General features: G+C 36.6%; 1 protein-coding gene across 3 annotated transcripts in view; it reads right to left on the minus strand.

Moving 5' to 3' along the window:
• Positions 1-18,534, minus strand: part of EPHA6 (EPH receptor A6) — a 501,230-nt gene that overhangs the window by 109,111 nt on the left and 373,585 nt on the right. For all 3 annotated transcript variants that reach the window (XM_014947321.1, XM_014947319.1, XM_014947320.1), the window contains 3 exons: positions 16,488-16,558; positions 13,317-13,442; positions 5,798-5,983 (listed from right to left, as the gene is read on the minus strand). In XM_014947321.1, the coding sequence (XP_014802807.1) occupies positions 5,798-5,983; positions 13,317-13,442; positions 16,488-16,558 (383 nt within the window). The remainder of the gene's footprint in view (positions 1-5,797; positions 5,984-13,316; positions 13,443-16,487; positions 16,559-18,534) is intronic.

Consider the following 18,534-nt stretch of genomic DNA (forward strand, 5'->3'; position numbering starts at 1 on the left):
AGGCAAAGGATCCTGAAGAAAGTGAAATCCTGCTTCTCAGACATTTTATAGGTTATAAAAGTAGAATTATAGCAGTTCAATTTTGTTAGATCCTGTATCATGGTCAGATCAAGCTGCTGCTAACAAGATGTTAGCTGTTTGACAATATGTTTTTCCTTCATTGCTTATTGCCCCATGAAAGATATTAGAGCAGAATTAACAGTTATAATGTATTGCTTGCTAACTGCAAAACAGAAAAGCAGAACACAGAAATGTGACTGATTTGAACTGCAGGAAACCATAATGGCCCTTTGATTTTTGCAAAAAAACTCCAGAATGTAATGAATGAAATAAAAAGTTAATTTTTCCAGAGGCTTAAAAGCTATTTTTTAAAAGTATGTGTCACTCAGGAGAATTAAGTATCATGTATTTTTAATTCTTGCCAGCAACCTTCAACAAATGGAATGCATGGTAGTTTGTATGTGTTATTTGAAATATCCACACACATTGGTGCATGTGTAAAAATAACAGTACTACCAACATTAATTATGTTCTCCAAATATCAGTTCATGAAGGCCAACCTATTTTGCAAGAAGGCTATAGATACTTAGTTTTGACTGAGTTACAGCAGTCATGGTCACAGCTCTAACTTTCAACTCCTTATTTTGGATGATATTTTAATAAATTGATCTAGTAAATTATGTTAACAGTGTGGTGGTAGTTGTGGTTTTTGTGTAATTTACTGGCCACAGCAACTCTGAATTCATAACAGAAGGAATGTTGTGATATTTATCTATGAAACAGGATACAAAGGAAAATAAAGGCAGTGAGCCAAATTTAAATTTACAGCTCCACTTACTGAACAATTTATAGCATAACTGAAATTCTGCTTTTTTTGGTATCATTACGTGCACACCTACAATATGCTTCACCAGATAAATTCAGCTTTATGCCTAATGCCATGTAAAGCCCAATGGCTAATATAATGTACGCATAGTGTCACCACCACTCTGGGTCACAGTGGTTTGTCTATAAGCAGAATGGAAGATATTAAGGGATGAATAATGTCTTCATACCCTGCTGTGTATCTGTGTTGCGTAAGGCAGGTGCAAGTGTCTGCCAGTGCAAGGGGTGGGTCTGAAACCATTTTGGCTTGCAACAAGCACATCTGTGCCTGGATGTGACAGTGATGTCTTCAGTGATGTACTGAGATTACTGACAGAAGTAAACATAAAGATTTGAAATTGGTCACACTTTAGGTTATAAACAATACTATAATGCTAACATGGAATCTATTAACATGGTATGGTTTCTGCTGGCCCTAAAGGTTTTACTTTTCAGAAATCTGTAATACATACTGTAATTTAAGGCACCTTTTTTGATCTACATACATAATCATATTTTGTAAGCTATCACAGCATAGCCTACTTCAAATAGTCACAACTTAACTCTTAAAAGGTCAACATTTAAACTTTGCACAATCAGATTTGTTGGGAGTACAATTTCACCATCCCTGACCAAGATAAGAATTTTACAAACACTGCCAAAAATTTCCTCAATCGTTTTGTATAACAGCCAAGTATACAATGCTTTGTATAAAAACCACATGTACCTCAAAATGTGTCACCTTCCAAAATGAATTTTGAACTTAATTTAACAGTCTCAACCTATTAACAGGTTGGAAAAAAAATTAACATTAGATTCATTACACTAATGGCTCAAAGGCCTAAAACACAATGTCTTGACTGAGAAAAAAATATGTCATCGTTATTTCCTGCATTTTTGATAAACGAGAAATGGGTCAGACATGAAGAGCTACATACTGCAAATTGTAGTGAAAGAGGATCATAAGGCTGCTTTGTCTTCCTCATGGTACACCTCAGGACTCTTGCACTGAACAGGTTATATACAATAATTTAAAAAGGAACTAAATTATTAAAGCTTTGAATTTAATCTGCCAGATGACTGGCTAAAGGTTTCAGAACTGTAATAGCATTCACAATTTTAAAGTCACTAAAGCAAACTCGTGTGGAGACAATAAGGGAGTTGATGGTGTCATTCCAATAGTCAAAGTTCAGAAATGAAAGCAGTTCCTTAGAAATTAATTTTAAAAATTGAAAGTTATTTAGGGTGAAGTCTGAGGGGGAGAGGAGCAAACTAAGAGTAGAATAAAGCCCTTGCATGCATTGATATATATGGTATTGATACAGTATTACACAGTGCTTACAAGGCCATGCTTTAGACTATTGTGTAAGATACCATCAAGCTAAACTAGCTACAGATTCTAGTTTGGCTAGTGTAACACCAATGACTTCCTCTAGTACAGGTACAATAGTCAGAGACTATTTTTTCATGTGTCTTGTAGATACAGTTATGTTGGCAGGTGTTTGCTGTAAACCTAGCTTTAGTTTACTTTACAGACTTTTCATGGAAAGTCTGCAACACAGAATTCAACATGATGTAGCAGTGGAACACACATCTTACTTCTATACAGCCCAGTTGGTTACATATGTTGGTTACATATGTTTGTGGTGGAGAAAAAAGTTTTATTTCTCTTATACCTGTTTATGAAGTAGCAGCAGCTTGGAGAATGGCATACAACTCAGCTGAGCATGCCCTGACACACCCAAGAAGAGCTCCCAAAATTATCACAGTGCTAACATGTCTTGAAAGGGAAACATGGGTGTTTTTATATAGCGCCTAAGCACCTCCCATCAACTTGCAAGGCCATCAGCAGCCTTTTGTGGCAAACCATGGAAGGAATTGTGTTGCTAAAACAAACCAAACAGGAGTAAAGTTTCTCTTGTGACTTCCGATATAAGTGAACTAACAGATCCAGATTCTGTGCAACTGTGTATTTGCCTTGGCCTGGCAAATTGCCCTTGAAATGAACTCTCTGCTAACAGAAATCTTGTGCTACAGCCACTGTTCTGCCTACTGCTCTCTGTGATTAGGGATCGAAGTTAGGACAAATGAGAAACGAAGCAAGCAGAAAAGGGGATCAAAACTCTGCTTCAGCAGAGGCTTCTGAGCAGGCTTAGTTTAGCATTTTTTTCATCCTGTACAGTACACATTCATAGCAATTTTGAAAACAGTCTCATTTAAAACCTAACATCTGCTTAGCTGGTAGCACCAGATAAAAGATCTCATTTGTAACAAACAGACAAATTTGTTATTGCCCCAGTCAATAGCTATTGACTTGGTAGAGCACTTCTGCTTATTACAATCAAATCCTTTTTCTTTTTTGTTCAATAGTCGATGATACTGTAATGGAAGGTACTGCTTACAAACTGATGCAATATATATCAGCAGCTGCTAGAAGTTAATGACTAATGGTTACAAAGAGGAAAGCATGTGCTAAGAACAGCATTACACGTCTATTAATCAACTCTACTGCATCCGATGCACCTTTATAGGTTAGTGGAACTGTAATGTACATCAGATAAATAGTTTCTGCTGTTATTAATCTAAGTTTTAACACAAAGCACCTTTTAATCATGCTATTATTACATAAATAATTTGGCTAGGACAAGGTTCTGTCTCACTTTTACAGCACACCTTTTAGTTATATGAAATTTCTGTTCATTGTTGGCTTGTGCAAGCCTAGATTTAGGATTTAGTGAAATGCAAGGAAACTGTTCTGCTCCCAGCTGAAGCCATGTTATTCTCTAAAAACCACAAATGGGGCAGTATCCTAAAGATAAACTGCCAAAAGAGAAGCATAGCAGAGTGCATGTGTCCATGGCTCAGCTTGCCTCCTAGCTTCTTCCCTGCAGCAGAGCAGTATTGCACAAGTTTGTCCTTTACCATTTATATAACTTGCACTTTGCACACCTTAGGGTGAAATTTGAACTCACTTATTTTTTTTCATTCTATAATTATTGCTGTATAATTGTTTTATTCTTTTTTAAACCTGCCTGACACAAAAATATTTTATTTCAAATATTTTCTACTTATTTTATGTCTTGGAGAGATGCATATTTTCATAGGACAGTGTGACTATAACAGTACCACCTACTATTTTTATATTACCTCTGAGCAAACATTCCAAAAACAGTAATAAAGTGTGTTGACTCCTTAGAGAAAAGCAGAACAGCTAATGATGACTTCTTGACTTAAGGTTGTCTATAATCACTTCTCCTGTAGAAGATGAACAAATACTCTAATGTTGGAGCACTGATTTATCTGTTTGTTTCTGTTTTCTTAATGCAATCTTCATTTCTCTCCAGATTGATGATGAGACATTACGGAAAGAAAATTTATAGATGTGGCAAAGATTAAACAATCATGCCATTGCCAAGTACATTATGCTGTACTCCGTATGCACCATCTAATTGGATTTAAACAATGTCCATAAATCACAGCCATTAGCCTTTTTCAGAAATGAGACATACACTACTAGATCCACCACATGGATCCTAGTCATACCTGTGATACTGGTTAATAAACTGCCCATGTTGGTGAAGACCAGTAGAATTTAATTGCTGCTACACTGTTCATTATGAAGCAAGGAGCTAAATTCAATTAAGTTCTTACAGATTTACATCTCTTGACGAAGATCTCCAATGCTGCTCATCCAGTATTAACTTGTGTTCTTGTTTGTTGTCAGCAGAACAGTTACTGACGGGAGAGCAATGGAGGAGACTAAGCCATATCTTTCCAGAAGTTTGCAACATAAGGGAGTCTGTTAGTCAAGTAACCAAACATTCCCAAATAATAATTAATTTATCCTTGCAATACTGTGCAGAAAAAGAAGAAAAAAAGATCCTTTTCATCTTAGTTTAGAACCACAGAAAGACAGATTTGAATAAGGTCATCCAATAAACCTACTGAAATTCCATTGCGATGACATGACTTCAGGAGCTATAATTTCCTCTTTGTTCTACTGGAACACGATTTGGAAATTGTGATTTCCAAACACAGTTTTTGATGTTGTAAGAAGGTGAAAACAGGAAATATTCATAACATTCACAGTGTATTTACTGTGACAGTAGGAGGACACCATTGTTTTATACACATAACACTTGACGTTTAGAAAGATATAAATACTGCAAATCAGTAAACATTGCTTAGTCAAGGCAATTATTAATTTTGAGAAGAGTATACCTTGTGAGTTTTTTAATTCATTACTGCAAATACTGGCCTGAAAGAAATGACATCCATGTTCTTAAGATTTCCACTTAATACTTAACTCCATATTTCAGCATTTCAGAAAAGCAAATAACCCCGCTAAAAATGCTAGAATTCAGAGGCAAAAGTTATCTCTTGCCAGCTGCAAAAGGTATAAGGAGTAAGACATTTCATAGATTATTCTGGAATTTTAGTGAATAATTTGCAAGCATACAGTACGTTTGAAAAGAGTTTACATCTTATTTCTTTAAGATAGGAAATTGATCTCTTCTGGTACCAAAACCAGTAAAACACAACCAAATATAGAGTGAGTGCTTGTGGGAAAAGAAGACTGTAGCTGCTGCCTGACGTGATGATTTGACTTCATTGTCAACTCAGTTCCATTTATGGTTTTCTGTACTGTATTCCACTTGCCTATAATTAAACTCTACAGTGCTATTTCATAAGAACCCATAAAGACTTTATTTGAATGAGGAGAATTTTTATTAAAAAAGAGAATATTTCTGATTGAAACAGATAGGCTATGAATTTCCTATTATGGTCCAAAACTCTGCACTTTCTGCTGCATTTTATGATTTGGGTAATTTCTAAGAATTGCAATCATATTGAATGTGGAAGTAATGTTTAATTTTGATACTAAATGACACAGAATGGGAAAAACAACAAAAAGCTATTAATAGTAACTTACTTTTTGTCACAACTCCTTCGAGGCGAATTATATTTGGGTGATCAAATTGTCCCATGATACTAGCCTCTCTCAGGAAATCTCTTCTCTGCCTGTCCATGTAGCCACCTTTGAGAGTTTTAATTGCAACAGGTATCTCCCTTTTTCCTGGTGTCTTCAGACGTCCACTGCATACTTCTCCAAACTCACCTTAAGTAGATAAAATATGTGTTAGATCATTCACAGTGCCTGAAAAACTACGGTCCAGTTTGTATTGCTGAACTTAAACACCTTAACTTTCAAAATAACCATTAATAGCTTTCTTAAAAAGTGTCTTTTTTGAATAATTCAGAGTTATTTGTAGTTATCAGTGAAACAAGAACACAAAATATTCAAGAAACTCACACATCCCGTAGAAGTGGATGGAGAAATGACAGATATGATATTCAAGTTCCCAAGTTTCATCACATCCCAGAAAGGCAAAATATTCAGCATTACTTCACAACAAATCAACTTTCCTTTCTGCCATACCATGAGATCATAGGGACTTAAACTTTCACTGAAACAGCCAAACCATCTGCCCTCTACAGTGTTCATCTTGCTGTACTGACACTTTGAGACTGAACTTCAATATCAATAGGTTTGTGATATAACTGAGCATGCTATGAGGAAGGAATGTAATGACACTTAGATTTTAATTCTAATGATGAGAAAATATCTATCTAAAATATCTATTTATAGCAATATCTATAGGGGTGTCATGCACTAAGACCTACACGAAAAGAAATGTTATGAGAATATCAGAATACCTGACTATCCTTTAATTTTAGGAAGCATTAAAAATGCACTTAATGCTATTATGCCTCAGAAAAGCACTTGCACATGATTTATATAAATAGACTTACATACCTACTTGAAATTAATTACATATTTCACTGTTCAGACAGCCAAAGGCCAACAGTTTCAGAAAATCAGAACTGAGCTGTGTAACGAGAGGAACCTCAAAGCTTCTTTCACCTGATGTGTTTGCCTGTATGTAAGGGCCTTTGAAGAATGCATGTATCCTTGCATTCCCTTTACACATTTACTAATTAAGTTTGCATGGAAATCACAACTTTCCTTTGATCTTGAAGCCACTCAAAAGTTATCTAAAGCCCTACCAAACATACCCTAGATGCCTGTAGGTCAGTTTTCAATGGGTCATAATTCAATAAATGAAAAACAATGTTCACAAAAGTATTTCAAAGCTCTTCTCAGTTCAGGGTACTTCCATAGCAAAACTAAATTCTCTACCCCGGTTATTTTGAAATTAGAACTGTTGAAAAAAACCCACAGCCCGAATCACACACAGATATATATTTAAGTGGAGGAAATGATTTGTTACTCCGTCCATTGAGTGCAGTCTGAATTAGTTTTCTTTAAACTTTGAGGACAGAGCAAAAGAAAACAAAATAAGAGAACTCTATCCGTAACACTATGTCTTTAGATAAGAAGTGAATTTAGAAGAGTGAGGCCTTAAAGACAGAAGCTTCACTTCAGAAAATTATAACTCCCTGATGTTATTGGATTAAAATGGATATTGTCATACAGCTTTTATTTTATTAGCTTCTGTTGCTTCCACTAAAATAAAGCAAAATTTTATTAGCCAATAAGATCCAGGAAGAGTGGAGGGATTAAAAAACCAATTTTGTTACTTGTCTTTCACTTCAAAACAGAGACATCAACAAGTGCAAGAATAAAATTAACAGATGCCGAACATAACCTCTGAAAAAATTAGCAGCTTCTTAAACAGCTAACAAAAGCCAAGTGTCCTAGGTCTTCTTTTGACCAAGAAAACCCCAATTTGTTTTAGTTCTACCTAATTTTTAAAAATAAATCAAAGCATGTGCTGTCATCAGACTAAAGTTCTGGGAATCTTTTGACAAATGGGGAAGTAGGGTAGGGAATTTCCTGTATGATTTTGCCTCTTTGGCTCTTAGAAGGCTCTCCTAAAAAGTCTGCTTGCCTGACTACTGCCACTGAAAAAGTAGTAGCTAATTTTTACTTATAAAGTCATAACATATAACAAAGTCATGAAACCTGAACGTTTTGAAGGAGACATGGCACATCAATCTTAAGTTTTGTGATACATCTAGCAGTGCTAGAACACACCTCCAAAGCCATGACCTGGTTGCATCTTACTGGCTTTTCAAACTTAAAAGCTTAAAATGAGAAAAATTTCCAATTTCTTTCTCTTGGTGAAACAGTGAAAAGCAAAAATACTAAAGCCTTAATATCCAGATTTTTAAAGAGATTTCATGATCAATAAACCTGCAAACCTCACTTTTCAGAATAATTTGGAAAGCATAGGTTGTAGAATAAATCATTTTGCTATTATAAAATTATGCGAGAGTACTACAACTTCAGAATTTCAGAAATAATGGCATTCATACCTCAGGGACTGTAAAGGACTGTTCATCAAGTGTTTTGAAATGAATTAAACTGGAAGAGGCAAGTGAAAGACTTACAGTCCCAAGATTTATTATCTGTACAACAGCCAAAGCAGGGGAAGTAACATCATGTCTTCTCCCTGAACTGTTTCTTTTCCCTTTTTTGGATGCCTGATTTGTACGGGTAGAAAGAATTTTCACTCCCCTTGGATATTGGGATTGATAAACTGGTGAACATGAAAACTAACAGCCATTTTTTGGTGACATGATATCAAACAGACAGTAAGTGATTATCAGGTCCCAGAACACACAGTTACGACATTTAGAAACCTAAGGTATGTGTAATAACTTCTAGCTCTGGTTTAGACTAGATGGAGATCAATGATATAATTTAAAGCATTGAACTATTTACACTGAGAAAGAGTTTGACAGTATTTCATGCCAGAGTACTTTTTCTGCACTTTTGTTCAGATGAAGAATTTTGAATGTTTTTAAAGTCAAAGGGGAATGTATTCAACAAAAAGGATTTTTAAAATCTAAGAATCTAAGTCTCATTGCTCAAGTTTAAAGATAAACAAGACAAATGTTGACCCTGCAGCAGTAAAGGTTCATGACTGCATGTGTAATAAGTAGAAGCTAAGAGCCAGATGTCAATGAAGTCAACATCTTTCCTTGCTCCAGGGAAGAAGCTGGTGATAACTAGAGAAAAATGTAGAGTTCATTGTCTGTTCAGTTTTAATAAAGTGTAAATAATCCCTGGTTTAATGATATAAACCCCACTCCTCTTCCTGTATGTTATACAAGAAGAAGCTAATTGAGCAGTCTAGAAACTTACCCTGTGCAAACCAGGCATCCCATTTATCATTCAGTCATAACATATGTGTTATTTAAAAAGAAACAGGAACAGTAAGACTGAAAAGTCTGATATGCAGTCTGGTATAACTACATGGGCTCAAAACAAATGTCTTGCAACACAAACAGTTGCTGTTCATATATCTGAAAGGTCACAGCACCAAATACAGCTCACCTCATTTTCCCCAGTTTTAGTCATTAGACCTGTGGGAGAACTGGCAGAAGATTTAGCTTATAAAAAGAATATAGTGTACTCTCTGTGAAAAACTGAAGAATCGGCTTCTTCCTTGAGTTTCAACATTTTAACAATGAAAGAGGATAATTGTAACTTTTAAGACAGACTTGAGAAAGTACTTCTGGGAATTTCTTCCATAAAGAGGTGCTGAAGCCTTAAATCAAAGAGCAAGAAGTAATGGGGCAGAAAAAAGTGCCACGGACAGGATAAAGTCAAACAATATGATAACAATGTCACTTAGTGCAGCAAGCTCAATATTAAGAGGGGTTGCGATGGACCATCTGAAGAAAACCTGAGCAATGAATAGATGGCAAGTTGTGGGAACCAGCAAAAGGGCACCCAATGATCTTTGTCACGAACCAGTGTGAGATCTCATGGAATATTTAATACTAGTGATAAAAAAAAACCCCAAACTTGGTCAAGACTTATAATATTAAAACTTTGTCATAAGCAGTGAATAAAATAAATGAGAATGGACTAATCAATTTCACCATTTAAACAGTAGCTTGCTAGAATGTGAACTTCATTAATACCTGTTTATTTGGTTGATGTTACCAGGAAAAACATAACATAACACTTTACATAAATTCAGTTTTGCCTTTAGTATTGTAATCTGCTTGCTATTATGAATATTTGATCAAACTGCAACTCCATTGTGGTTCTAAACAGTTTCCCCTAATACCTTTACCCTCCAGTTTGAACCAAGATATCAACAGAAGTTATTTGAAGACTAAAAAAAGAGACCATTAACAGTTATTAATCTGGATAATCTTTCATTCAATAAAATGATCTACAAAACAGTATTTTTCTTCTCAGATGAACCAGATGTAATGTAGAAGATGATGGGAAGCCACTCAGGGAAAGTAACCTGATTACATATCCATCTTGAATCTGGATTTATATGCAGATATTGTTACTTTAATGCAGATCTCTTGTGTCTACACATGGAGTAAAGCATGAATAATTTAGAAAGGACTTTGCAAAGTCTGTATTTTACCTGCTTTATTTTCACTAAAGCACCAGAAGGAAGGATAGTAATTCAGAGAGTTTGCAGATGTACTGGAACACCAAAACCATGCCAGAGGGGAAGACTGGGAGAGCTAAGATCAAAGTTTCAATTAACTAGCTCCATAGAATATAGTGGTTGATTTCAGTAAATGTCCACTAGAAGGACTTGAGAAAAGATTTTGACAAGAGATTGCACTAATTAATTTTTTCTCAAAGTAATCTTGCAAGCTCATCATCCTTTCTTAATTTGTTGCTGCTTAGCATTTGCTATTATTATCTGCTTAATTAAATGAACTTGCAAAAGGAATGTTTATTAAATCTACAACTGAATGTATAGACATATCGACTACTCCTGATTTGATGGTATCATCATCAGATAGCTGCAATAGATTACTCAGCACTAAGTAATATAATGTACATTTCCAACTCACATCACCCAAGATTATAATTATTAAATACTTCAAAACATAACCTGGGTACAGAGTTGGGCAAGCTGAAAGAAGAAGCTGGAAAAAAAACTTGCCTTGATTCTCAAAGCCATCTGCACTGCAACTAGTGAACTGTCAAGAGCTTTTGCATATGACTTTTTCCATTGAAAAAGCAAATTTGAAACTGCTTTCAGGAAAAGATCAGTTTCAAAAATTTCTTGGCCAAAAAGGCTAGGAAAAAAGTTTCAAATATTTGCAATGTTCCACTTTGACATTTTCAAAATGATTTTCAAAATGAAAACTTTTATTTCCTGAATGGAAATATTTTTTGTTTTGAAAAATTAAAGTTACATAAATTCAAAATGAAAAATTGATCAAAATAAAATGCTCAAGCAAAACAAATTTAAGAAATGCATCTACTAATTCACTTCTTAAAAAAATTTAATGTTTCATTTTGAAAAAGATTTTAATTTTTTGTTTCACTTACGTGAAAATTATTAACAACTTTTAAAAGTAATTCTCCTATGATAGGAAATTAATTTTATATCCACTTGCAAAGTTTAATATAGAATTAGACAGAAGGCATAAAGAAAGCTTTAGGACTGCTGTGAATTATAATGATATATTATGTCCCCTAGAAGCTATTGAAGAACTCTGTGAGAATTTGTTCTTTCCATGCCTCAGGCATGGTATTTAACCTGTATCTTGCCTGCATGGAAATGGGTTTAAATCTCACAGCAACCAGTTTGCAAGTCCTGCTAGGCAAATATCGTTGAAGATAGCAGATTATCCAAGTAATTTTAGAAGATAAAAAATATAAAAATGAAATATGTCAAAGCAGGCAAAAATTTACTTCCATGCACACAACAAAAGGGAGAGAGAAGCTGAGTAAAGTATTTTCATAAATGAATTAAGTTGAGAATAAGGAGACGATTTTCATCTGAACTAAAATCAATAAGCTCAGTCCTCGTCTGTCGTATTCAACTCCTTTGAAATCAGCAGTTATGCCATCGCTTAGCATAGTTCAATATGCTTTATAATCTAAGACATCAATATCTGTAGTATGTCTGAAGAAAAGGAAGAAATAAAAGAAATCAGATAGCATGTTTTCTGCAGAAGTCAGCCCTCTGGGAGCTCTCTCAAGCTCATAATTCCAATGGCACACAGTGCCAGCTACATATTATCTAGCATAAGCAATTAGGTAAACTCTGAAGTACTCCAGCAATATGGAACTGCAGTGTGAAACAGAATTTTCTCCCTTACTTCCAGGTCAATACTTTCTCTCCACTGCTATCAGTGTAGTAATGTATCATTAAATAAGGAATCTCAACTGAAAGATACCTCTCCTTTCTTGAGCGACTAAGATATATGAAACAAAGATAAAAAAGAAGAATCACAGTGCAATGTGTCTCCTGATAGTAAGTTTCCTGACAATGCTGGTTAGCATGAGTTCTTTGAAGGGCTCACTATAGGCAAATGAAAATATTTTTTCTTTCCATCGACTCTCTTCCAGAAGATGTAACTGATTTTTGCAGTCTGTTGTACTGTACATTATTTTATTTTGTTCTTGATGGCATTAAAGTTAGAGAAAGTAAATAAGGCATTTACTTAGTACGTAATAAAACAGTATTGCTAAAGAAATGGATAGCTCAAAGATAGGCATTGGAGAACTGAACATACTAATTGCTACTGAAATAAAATTACAGTGAAGTGAATTCAAAACATCTGTGTAGTTAGTATCATAAGTACCTCTAAGACAGTCATTTACAAAATTCAGTCACTCTTAATATATTAAGGACAAAGAGAAATATCCACATTGTGTAAACTGAAGACAGGCATAGCATTAGTGTCTTTCACAGGAGGAAATGAAATTTCAGATCTGGAATTAGAAATCAGGATTCTCTTTCCTACGTTCATCAAAATTTCTGACACAGACTCTTGTGTCCCACCTTCCCTTTCTGTTGGGGCTAAGTCACCTTTTATGCTGTCTACACCTTCTCATTGGAGCTTCCTCTTTCACCTCTCTGCCAATGATCCTTCTCCACACAGCTACAGGAATGCCTGTCCCAAGCCAGCCTTTCCTTTTGTACCTTGTACTCCTATTTTCTATTTCAGAACAACTTTTGCTACATTCTGATCTCATCTCCCCCTCAAAAGAGATTCTGATCTTATCTCTCTCCAGAAAGAGATTCTGACCTAATCTTCCCCTCAGTGACAAGACAATATGTGACACTATGGCAAATACTGAGTTACACAGTGTTTTGAGTATATTTGGAACAAATCAAAAAACAAACAAAACAACCCAAAAACCCAATTCTACCCAAATAATCAATAAAACCTTAAAAAAAGTTTGGGACAAACCTATCACTTCGGAGAATCTGCCTGCCAAGAACTCCTGACTTGAATATAACCATATTTGGATTATTAGCCAAATACAATACCTCATGTACACCACAACTGAGAATGAACTGGGGCTATCAGAGAAATATGCCCATGGCTTGTACTATACTTGATTACTTGCATTATCATGGTGACTTGAGAAAAGCAGCCTATCCATGTTTAAACATTTTTTAAAGTGGGTGTACTTTTACCTGCCCCAATAACCCTCTCAATACGAATTCTTGAAGGATCTATTTCCTTTGCAAACTCATGGACAGCAAGAGATGGGTCTTCATACGTGTCTGGATCAATATATGTTTTGACTCCCGGGAAATGTACTGCAAAAAAGAGAGAATACTATGAGTCAAGCATTCTTTGACATTAATGCACTGTAACAATGTGGTTTTATTTATTTTTTTTTTGTTTGTTTGTGTAATAGGCAATTGAAAGAATTAGAAATAATATATTAAATCTTCCATATTTAAAGTTCCGCAACCAGATGGTAGAGGGTAAGAACCAAAATTACTAATGTTTGCTACTGATTTCACAGAAACCAACTGTAGAATGCACGAGTTGTCCCCATTTGCTGGCAGCACCACGGCCTTCAAAAATTGACTGGGCATGGACTTAAGCATTTCCTTTTATCCTTCAAGCGGCTTTTTTATGTGAAGCTTCTGAAATATTAAAGAGCTGGGTGTTACAACTCCATAGACAAAGTGTAAGACTCTGACATCCCAACACTAGCAAAAGCATTCACAATAACTGGCTGAAACTGTGAGCAAGGTCCAGCCAGACCTTTCTCGAATGTCCTGAGATGTTCTGGGTGACCAAAAGCATGGATATTTCTTCAGGATTGCTGCAGTGTATTGTTACATCAAACATCCTTTCAGCTTGCAATGATAACTGATAAACAACGTTAGTATAAAGAACAGAGGGAACATGGGTATTAGGTTCTCTGAATGTTATTTATACCTCTTGTTATTGTCATGTTTGCCAGCTACACGGGTCCCAGAATTTACACTGTCCCACAGGAACAAAAAGTCAAAGAGCTTCAGAAAACTGTGTTTGGTATTCAACTGATAAGATAGTGTCAAACTCTTCTGCTGTTTTGTCTCTGCCTCAGAGGTCTCTGTCCTGAGGTGTTGCATTTCAGGCAGGAAAATTAAAAGGACAATAAAGTTTTTTGGAAACTTCTCTTTAGGAAAAAATAGCAGCCCTAGCTAAGTTTTAATGAAAATGCTCTTTTGGGTAAGACAAAATACACTTGATTTATTTTTTTTTATTGTAAGCATTTCATTTCCAAATGTTATTTAGTATTTCAGTCTGAAGAGGCTCCTTGGAGTCTCTGTACTTAGCTCACATCCTTAAGGAATGCTTCAAGTACAGCTGGTAAATCTGGAAAATGCAGCAAGTCATAAGAGAAAATATGAGCTCTGAGCTGGTCACTTGAAAGGGTGTCTACAGAGACACCAAGTGAGGGCTTGAAGATATGGGAGAAGCAGATCCTGAAGGCTAACAGTGATTACTGCCAAAGCAGTTTATATTCCCCTTTGCTGCTCCTTGCTCAATTTAGGCAATCTGTCCTTGACTATGAAAACAGTGCTTTCTAATTCACTCCATTCATTTATGGGTGGATGACTGAACATTCCTTTTGTCAAACAGGTCCAATCTTTCAGATCCTTTTCACTAATGATGGGTCCTGGAGGACTGTGCTGCTTTGTTCTCTTCTGATCAGCTTGAACAACCAGAGAGCCAGGTGCAAGACGAGAACAAAAATATTGAAATCCATTTACAAGGCTTTGATAATTTCTGTCTGCTTCCTTGGAGATGGCCGTGGTATGGTGGGTTGGTGCCAGGTTGCTTTGGCAGGCTCCAGCAAGCCATCATTTTCTGGCATGGCTAATACATCTCATGTTCTTGAGTATAGTATGTCCAAGAACTTATGTTGTTTCTCTTGAACTATCTGGATAGGAATTTCTTTAGGCTGCTGCCATGTGGTGATTAAGTTCTGGAAAACTTTCAATTCATTAACAGAAGTTGATGTAGATAATGTGTCAACTTCTCAGGATAAGAGCAGGGTACTGCAGCTGGGTCTAGAGAATCTCTTCTAAAAGAATTAAGTACACCTCAGCCTTCTTCCTCGTCACTTAGTAGCTGAGTCTAAAGCAGCTCATTATCTGATGAGCCTAAATGCATTCGGTGATGAACACATGTTCAGGATACATCAATGTGGGTGGCTGGGCTTCATTAAGTAGTGTGCAACAGCCATTTGGACCACTGTCAATAGAGTACACACACCACACAGAAATGGGAAGGACACTAGACATTGTGGGATGTCATATTATCAGCAAGATCAATTAGGTTATACAATACAGTATTAGGTTCTTGAGTAAATCACAATAATTCCTCTTTATCCTTGGTTCTATGGAATACATACATGAGTAGAGACCTGCCCCTCAAGCCTGATGTTGCAAATGAATGAGAAGCCTCTGAGATGAAGCTTTGTGTCAACATGAAATACAGTCTTCATTTAATCTGGCCTGAAAGACACTGAGTGAGGCTTTTCTCAAATTCAGTCACAGTCTCAGAGGCATATATCAAACTCTCCAGCAGAAAGGTATTCACCTTCTTTCCCTTCTGAACACGTTTGTAAACAAACAACAAACAAATCTTCCTAGGAAGTCTCTTTTATGGGGAAATGTGCCCTTTTCGTTCACAGAAAGAGCCACTTGGTTGCATATAGTGGTGTCACTTGAAAAAAGATTTTACTTCTGGTGACTTAGCTTGTCTTGATCATAGTATTTCCAGGGACGTTATAAAAAATGACAAAAAATAATAAAATTTAATACCTTTTGAATAAATAAAAACTTTTAATAGCTACTCTAACAAAAAATGGTGGCAGTAGTAATTTAAACTAAGTAGTTAAACTAAGCTAAATAAACTGATATACTGCCCATGAGAGATTGCCAGGATTTTATCTCACAGTGAGCAGGAACATGAGGGAAAGCAACTGATTCCACTTTTTATTTCTTGGGTGGCTGGAAGTGTAGATCCCGAGAGGCACATAGTCACTAAAAATGGAATTTTGAGGCAGAAATTAATATGGCCTATACCAGTTTAGAATTCAAAGAAATATACTTGAAAAAGTAATAATTTTTTTTAACAGAACACCAAAAAAACTTATTAACTAGAGTGAATTTGGTGAAATTATTCAAGAGGACATAGAAATAAAAAAAAAAACCACCCTTGATGGTGCAAAAAATAAGGAAATATTCAAATGGCCAGATTAAAACATCAAGGGCAAAAGCTGTACAGAAAACAATGATCATTCTTCATTTAAAACATTATAAAGATATTATATAACACAGTGTTGAACTACTTACAATCTCCATTTTGCAAATGAGCCCTTCTTTTCTCTTCAGATTTCATTTTGGCCTTTATGTACCACTGGCATCTTTTAAAAAAAACAAGTGAGGTTTTAATTAAAATACTTGCCATGCATAAAATAGATTTACATTGTTTTATCTGCACTTTTATGAAAGCCAAAACCTTTGCATTTGGAGTATATGTTTAGTTACAAATCTAAAGAGAGAAACGTACATGAAGAACTACAAACAGATTAGATACAGAATCACAGAATCACAGAATCTTCTAGGTTGGAAGGGACCTTAAAGATCATCTTGTCCAACCGTCAACCTAACTTTGACAAAAATAGACACCCGCACAACAAACAGAAGCATCATCATCGCTAAATCATACCTCCCAGCACTACATCAACCTGTCTTTTGAACACCTCCAGGCATGGTGCCTCAACCACCTCCCTGGGCAGCCCATTCCAATGGCTAATAACCCTTTCAGTGAAAAATTTTTTCCTAATATCCAGCCTGAACCTCCCCTGGCGTAACTTGAGGCCATTTCCTCTCGTCCTGTCGCCTGTGACTTGAGAAAAGAGACCGACCCCCACCTCTCTACAACCTCCTTTCAGGTAGTTGTAGAGAGCAATAAGGTCTCCCCTCAGCCTCCTCTTCTCCAGGCTGAATAACCCCAGCTCCCTCAGCCTCTCCTCATAAGACTTGTGCTCCAGACCCCTCACCATCTTTGTTGCCCTTCTCTGGACCCGCTCCAGCACCTCAATATCTTTTTTATGGTAGAGGGCCCAAAACTGGACACAGCACTCGAGGTGGGGCCTCACCAGTGCTGAGTACGGGGGGACAATCACCTCTCAGGCCCTACTCACCACGCTGTACCTGATACAGGCCAGGATGCTGTTGGCCTTCTTGGCCACCTGGGCACACTGCCGGCTCATGTTCAGCCGACTGTCGGCCAACACCCCCAGGTCCTTTTCTGCCCGGCAGCTCTCCAGCCACTCTGCCCCCAGCCTGTAGCGCTGCTTGGGGTTGTTGTGACCCAAGTGCAGGACCCGGCACTTGGCCTTGTTGAACCTCATCCTGTTGGTCTTGGCCCATCGATCCAGCCTGCCCAGATCCCTCTGCAGAGCCTCTCTACACTCCAGCAGGTCGACACTGCCACCCAGCTTGGTGTCGTCTGTGAACTTACTGAGGGTGCACTCGATCACCTCATCCAGATCATTGATAAAGATGTTAAAGAGAACTGGCCCCAGTACCGAGCCCTGTGGGACATCACTCGTGACTGGACACCAGCTGGATTTAACTCCATTCACCACCACTCTCTGGGCCTGGCCCTCCAGCCAGTGTTTAACCCAGTGGAGGGTATTCCCATCCAAGCCATGGGCTTGGATGGGAATACAAACAAAAACACATCAAGGTTGAATGATTAGTATGAAAATGACTACTTAAGTTCAAGTTTGCTGCAATACTTTCTTTCCAAGTTTGACTTCTCCAAGGAATCCTGATACTTTAATAATTAAATTATTACATCCCCGCATTCTTGTTTGCATACACTGGTTTGTGCTAATTAAACCTTATCCTATTGACTCATATGCAGTGGGTCAAAAAAGCTCACATTTTCTTCATAAGATAATAGTTTATATGATTTCACCATGTTTCATGAAAAAAGAAAATATTTCTTCACATCAGGACCACTTTTTTTTTTTTTTTCTTTTTCTGAGTAGCTCTTTGCAGGCTGAGTCAAGCACCGACTTATTATTTCTTCTAAGACAGCAGCTATCATATGGGATAAACAACGTGTAGCCTGCTATGTGAACATGGTGATTTAGCATATGCCTGTATGGTTGCTATAAAATTGCAAATCCTTGGCAAAAAACACAAAACTGGATGTTCATGAATAGCTAGCAACCTTACATGACAATGCAAGGTTATGCTGGAGAAAACTGCCACATGACAAGTTTTCAGGGTCCCTCTACTGAAATTTCCCTCACCCTGAGTGCTGTGTACCTGCAGGAATATTAATGCTGATTTAGAGGGCAGCATAATAGGTGCATCTGTTTCA

This window comes from Calidris pugnax, unplaced genomic scaffold (assembly GCF_001431845.1).
Source record: "Calidris pugnax isolate Ruff unplaced genomic scaffold, ASM143184v1 scaffold95, whole genome shotgun sequence".
NCBI classification, from domain to species: domain Eukaryota; kingdom Metazoa; phylum Chordata; class Aves; order Charadriiformes; family Scolopacidae; genus Calidris; species Calidris pugnax.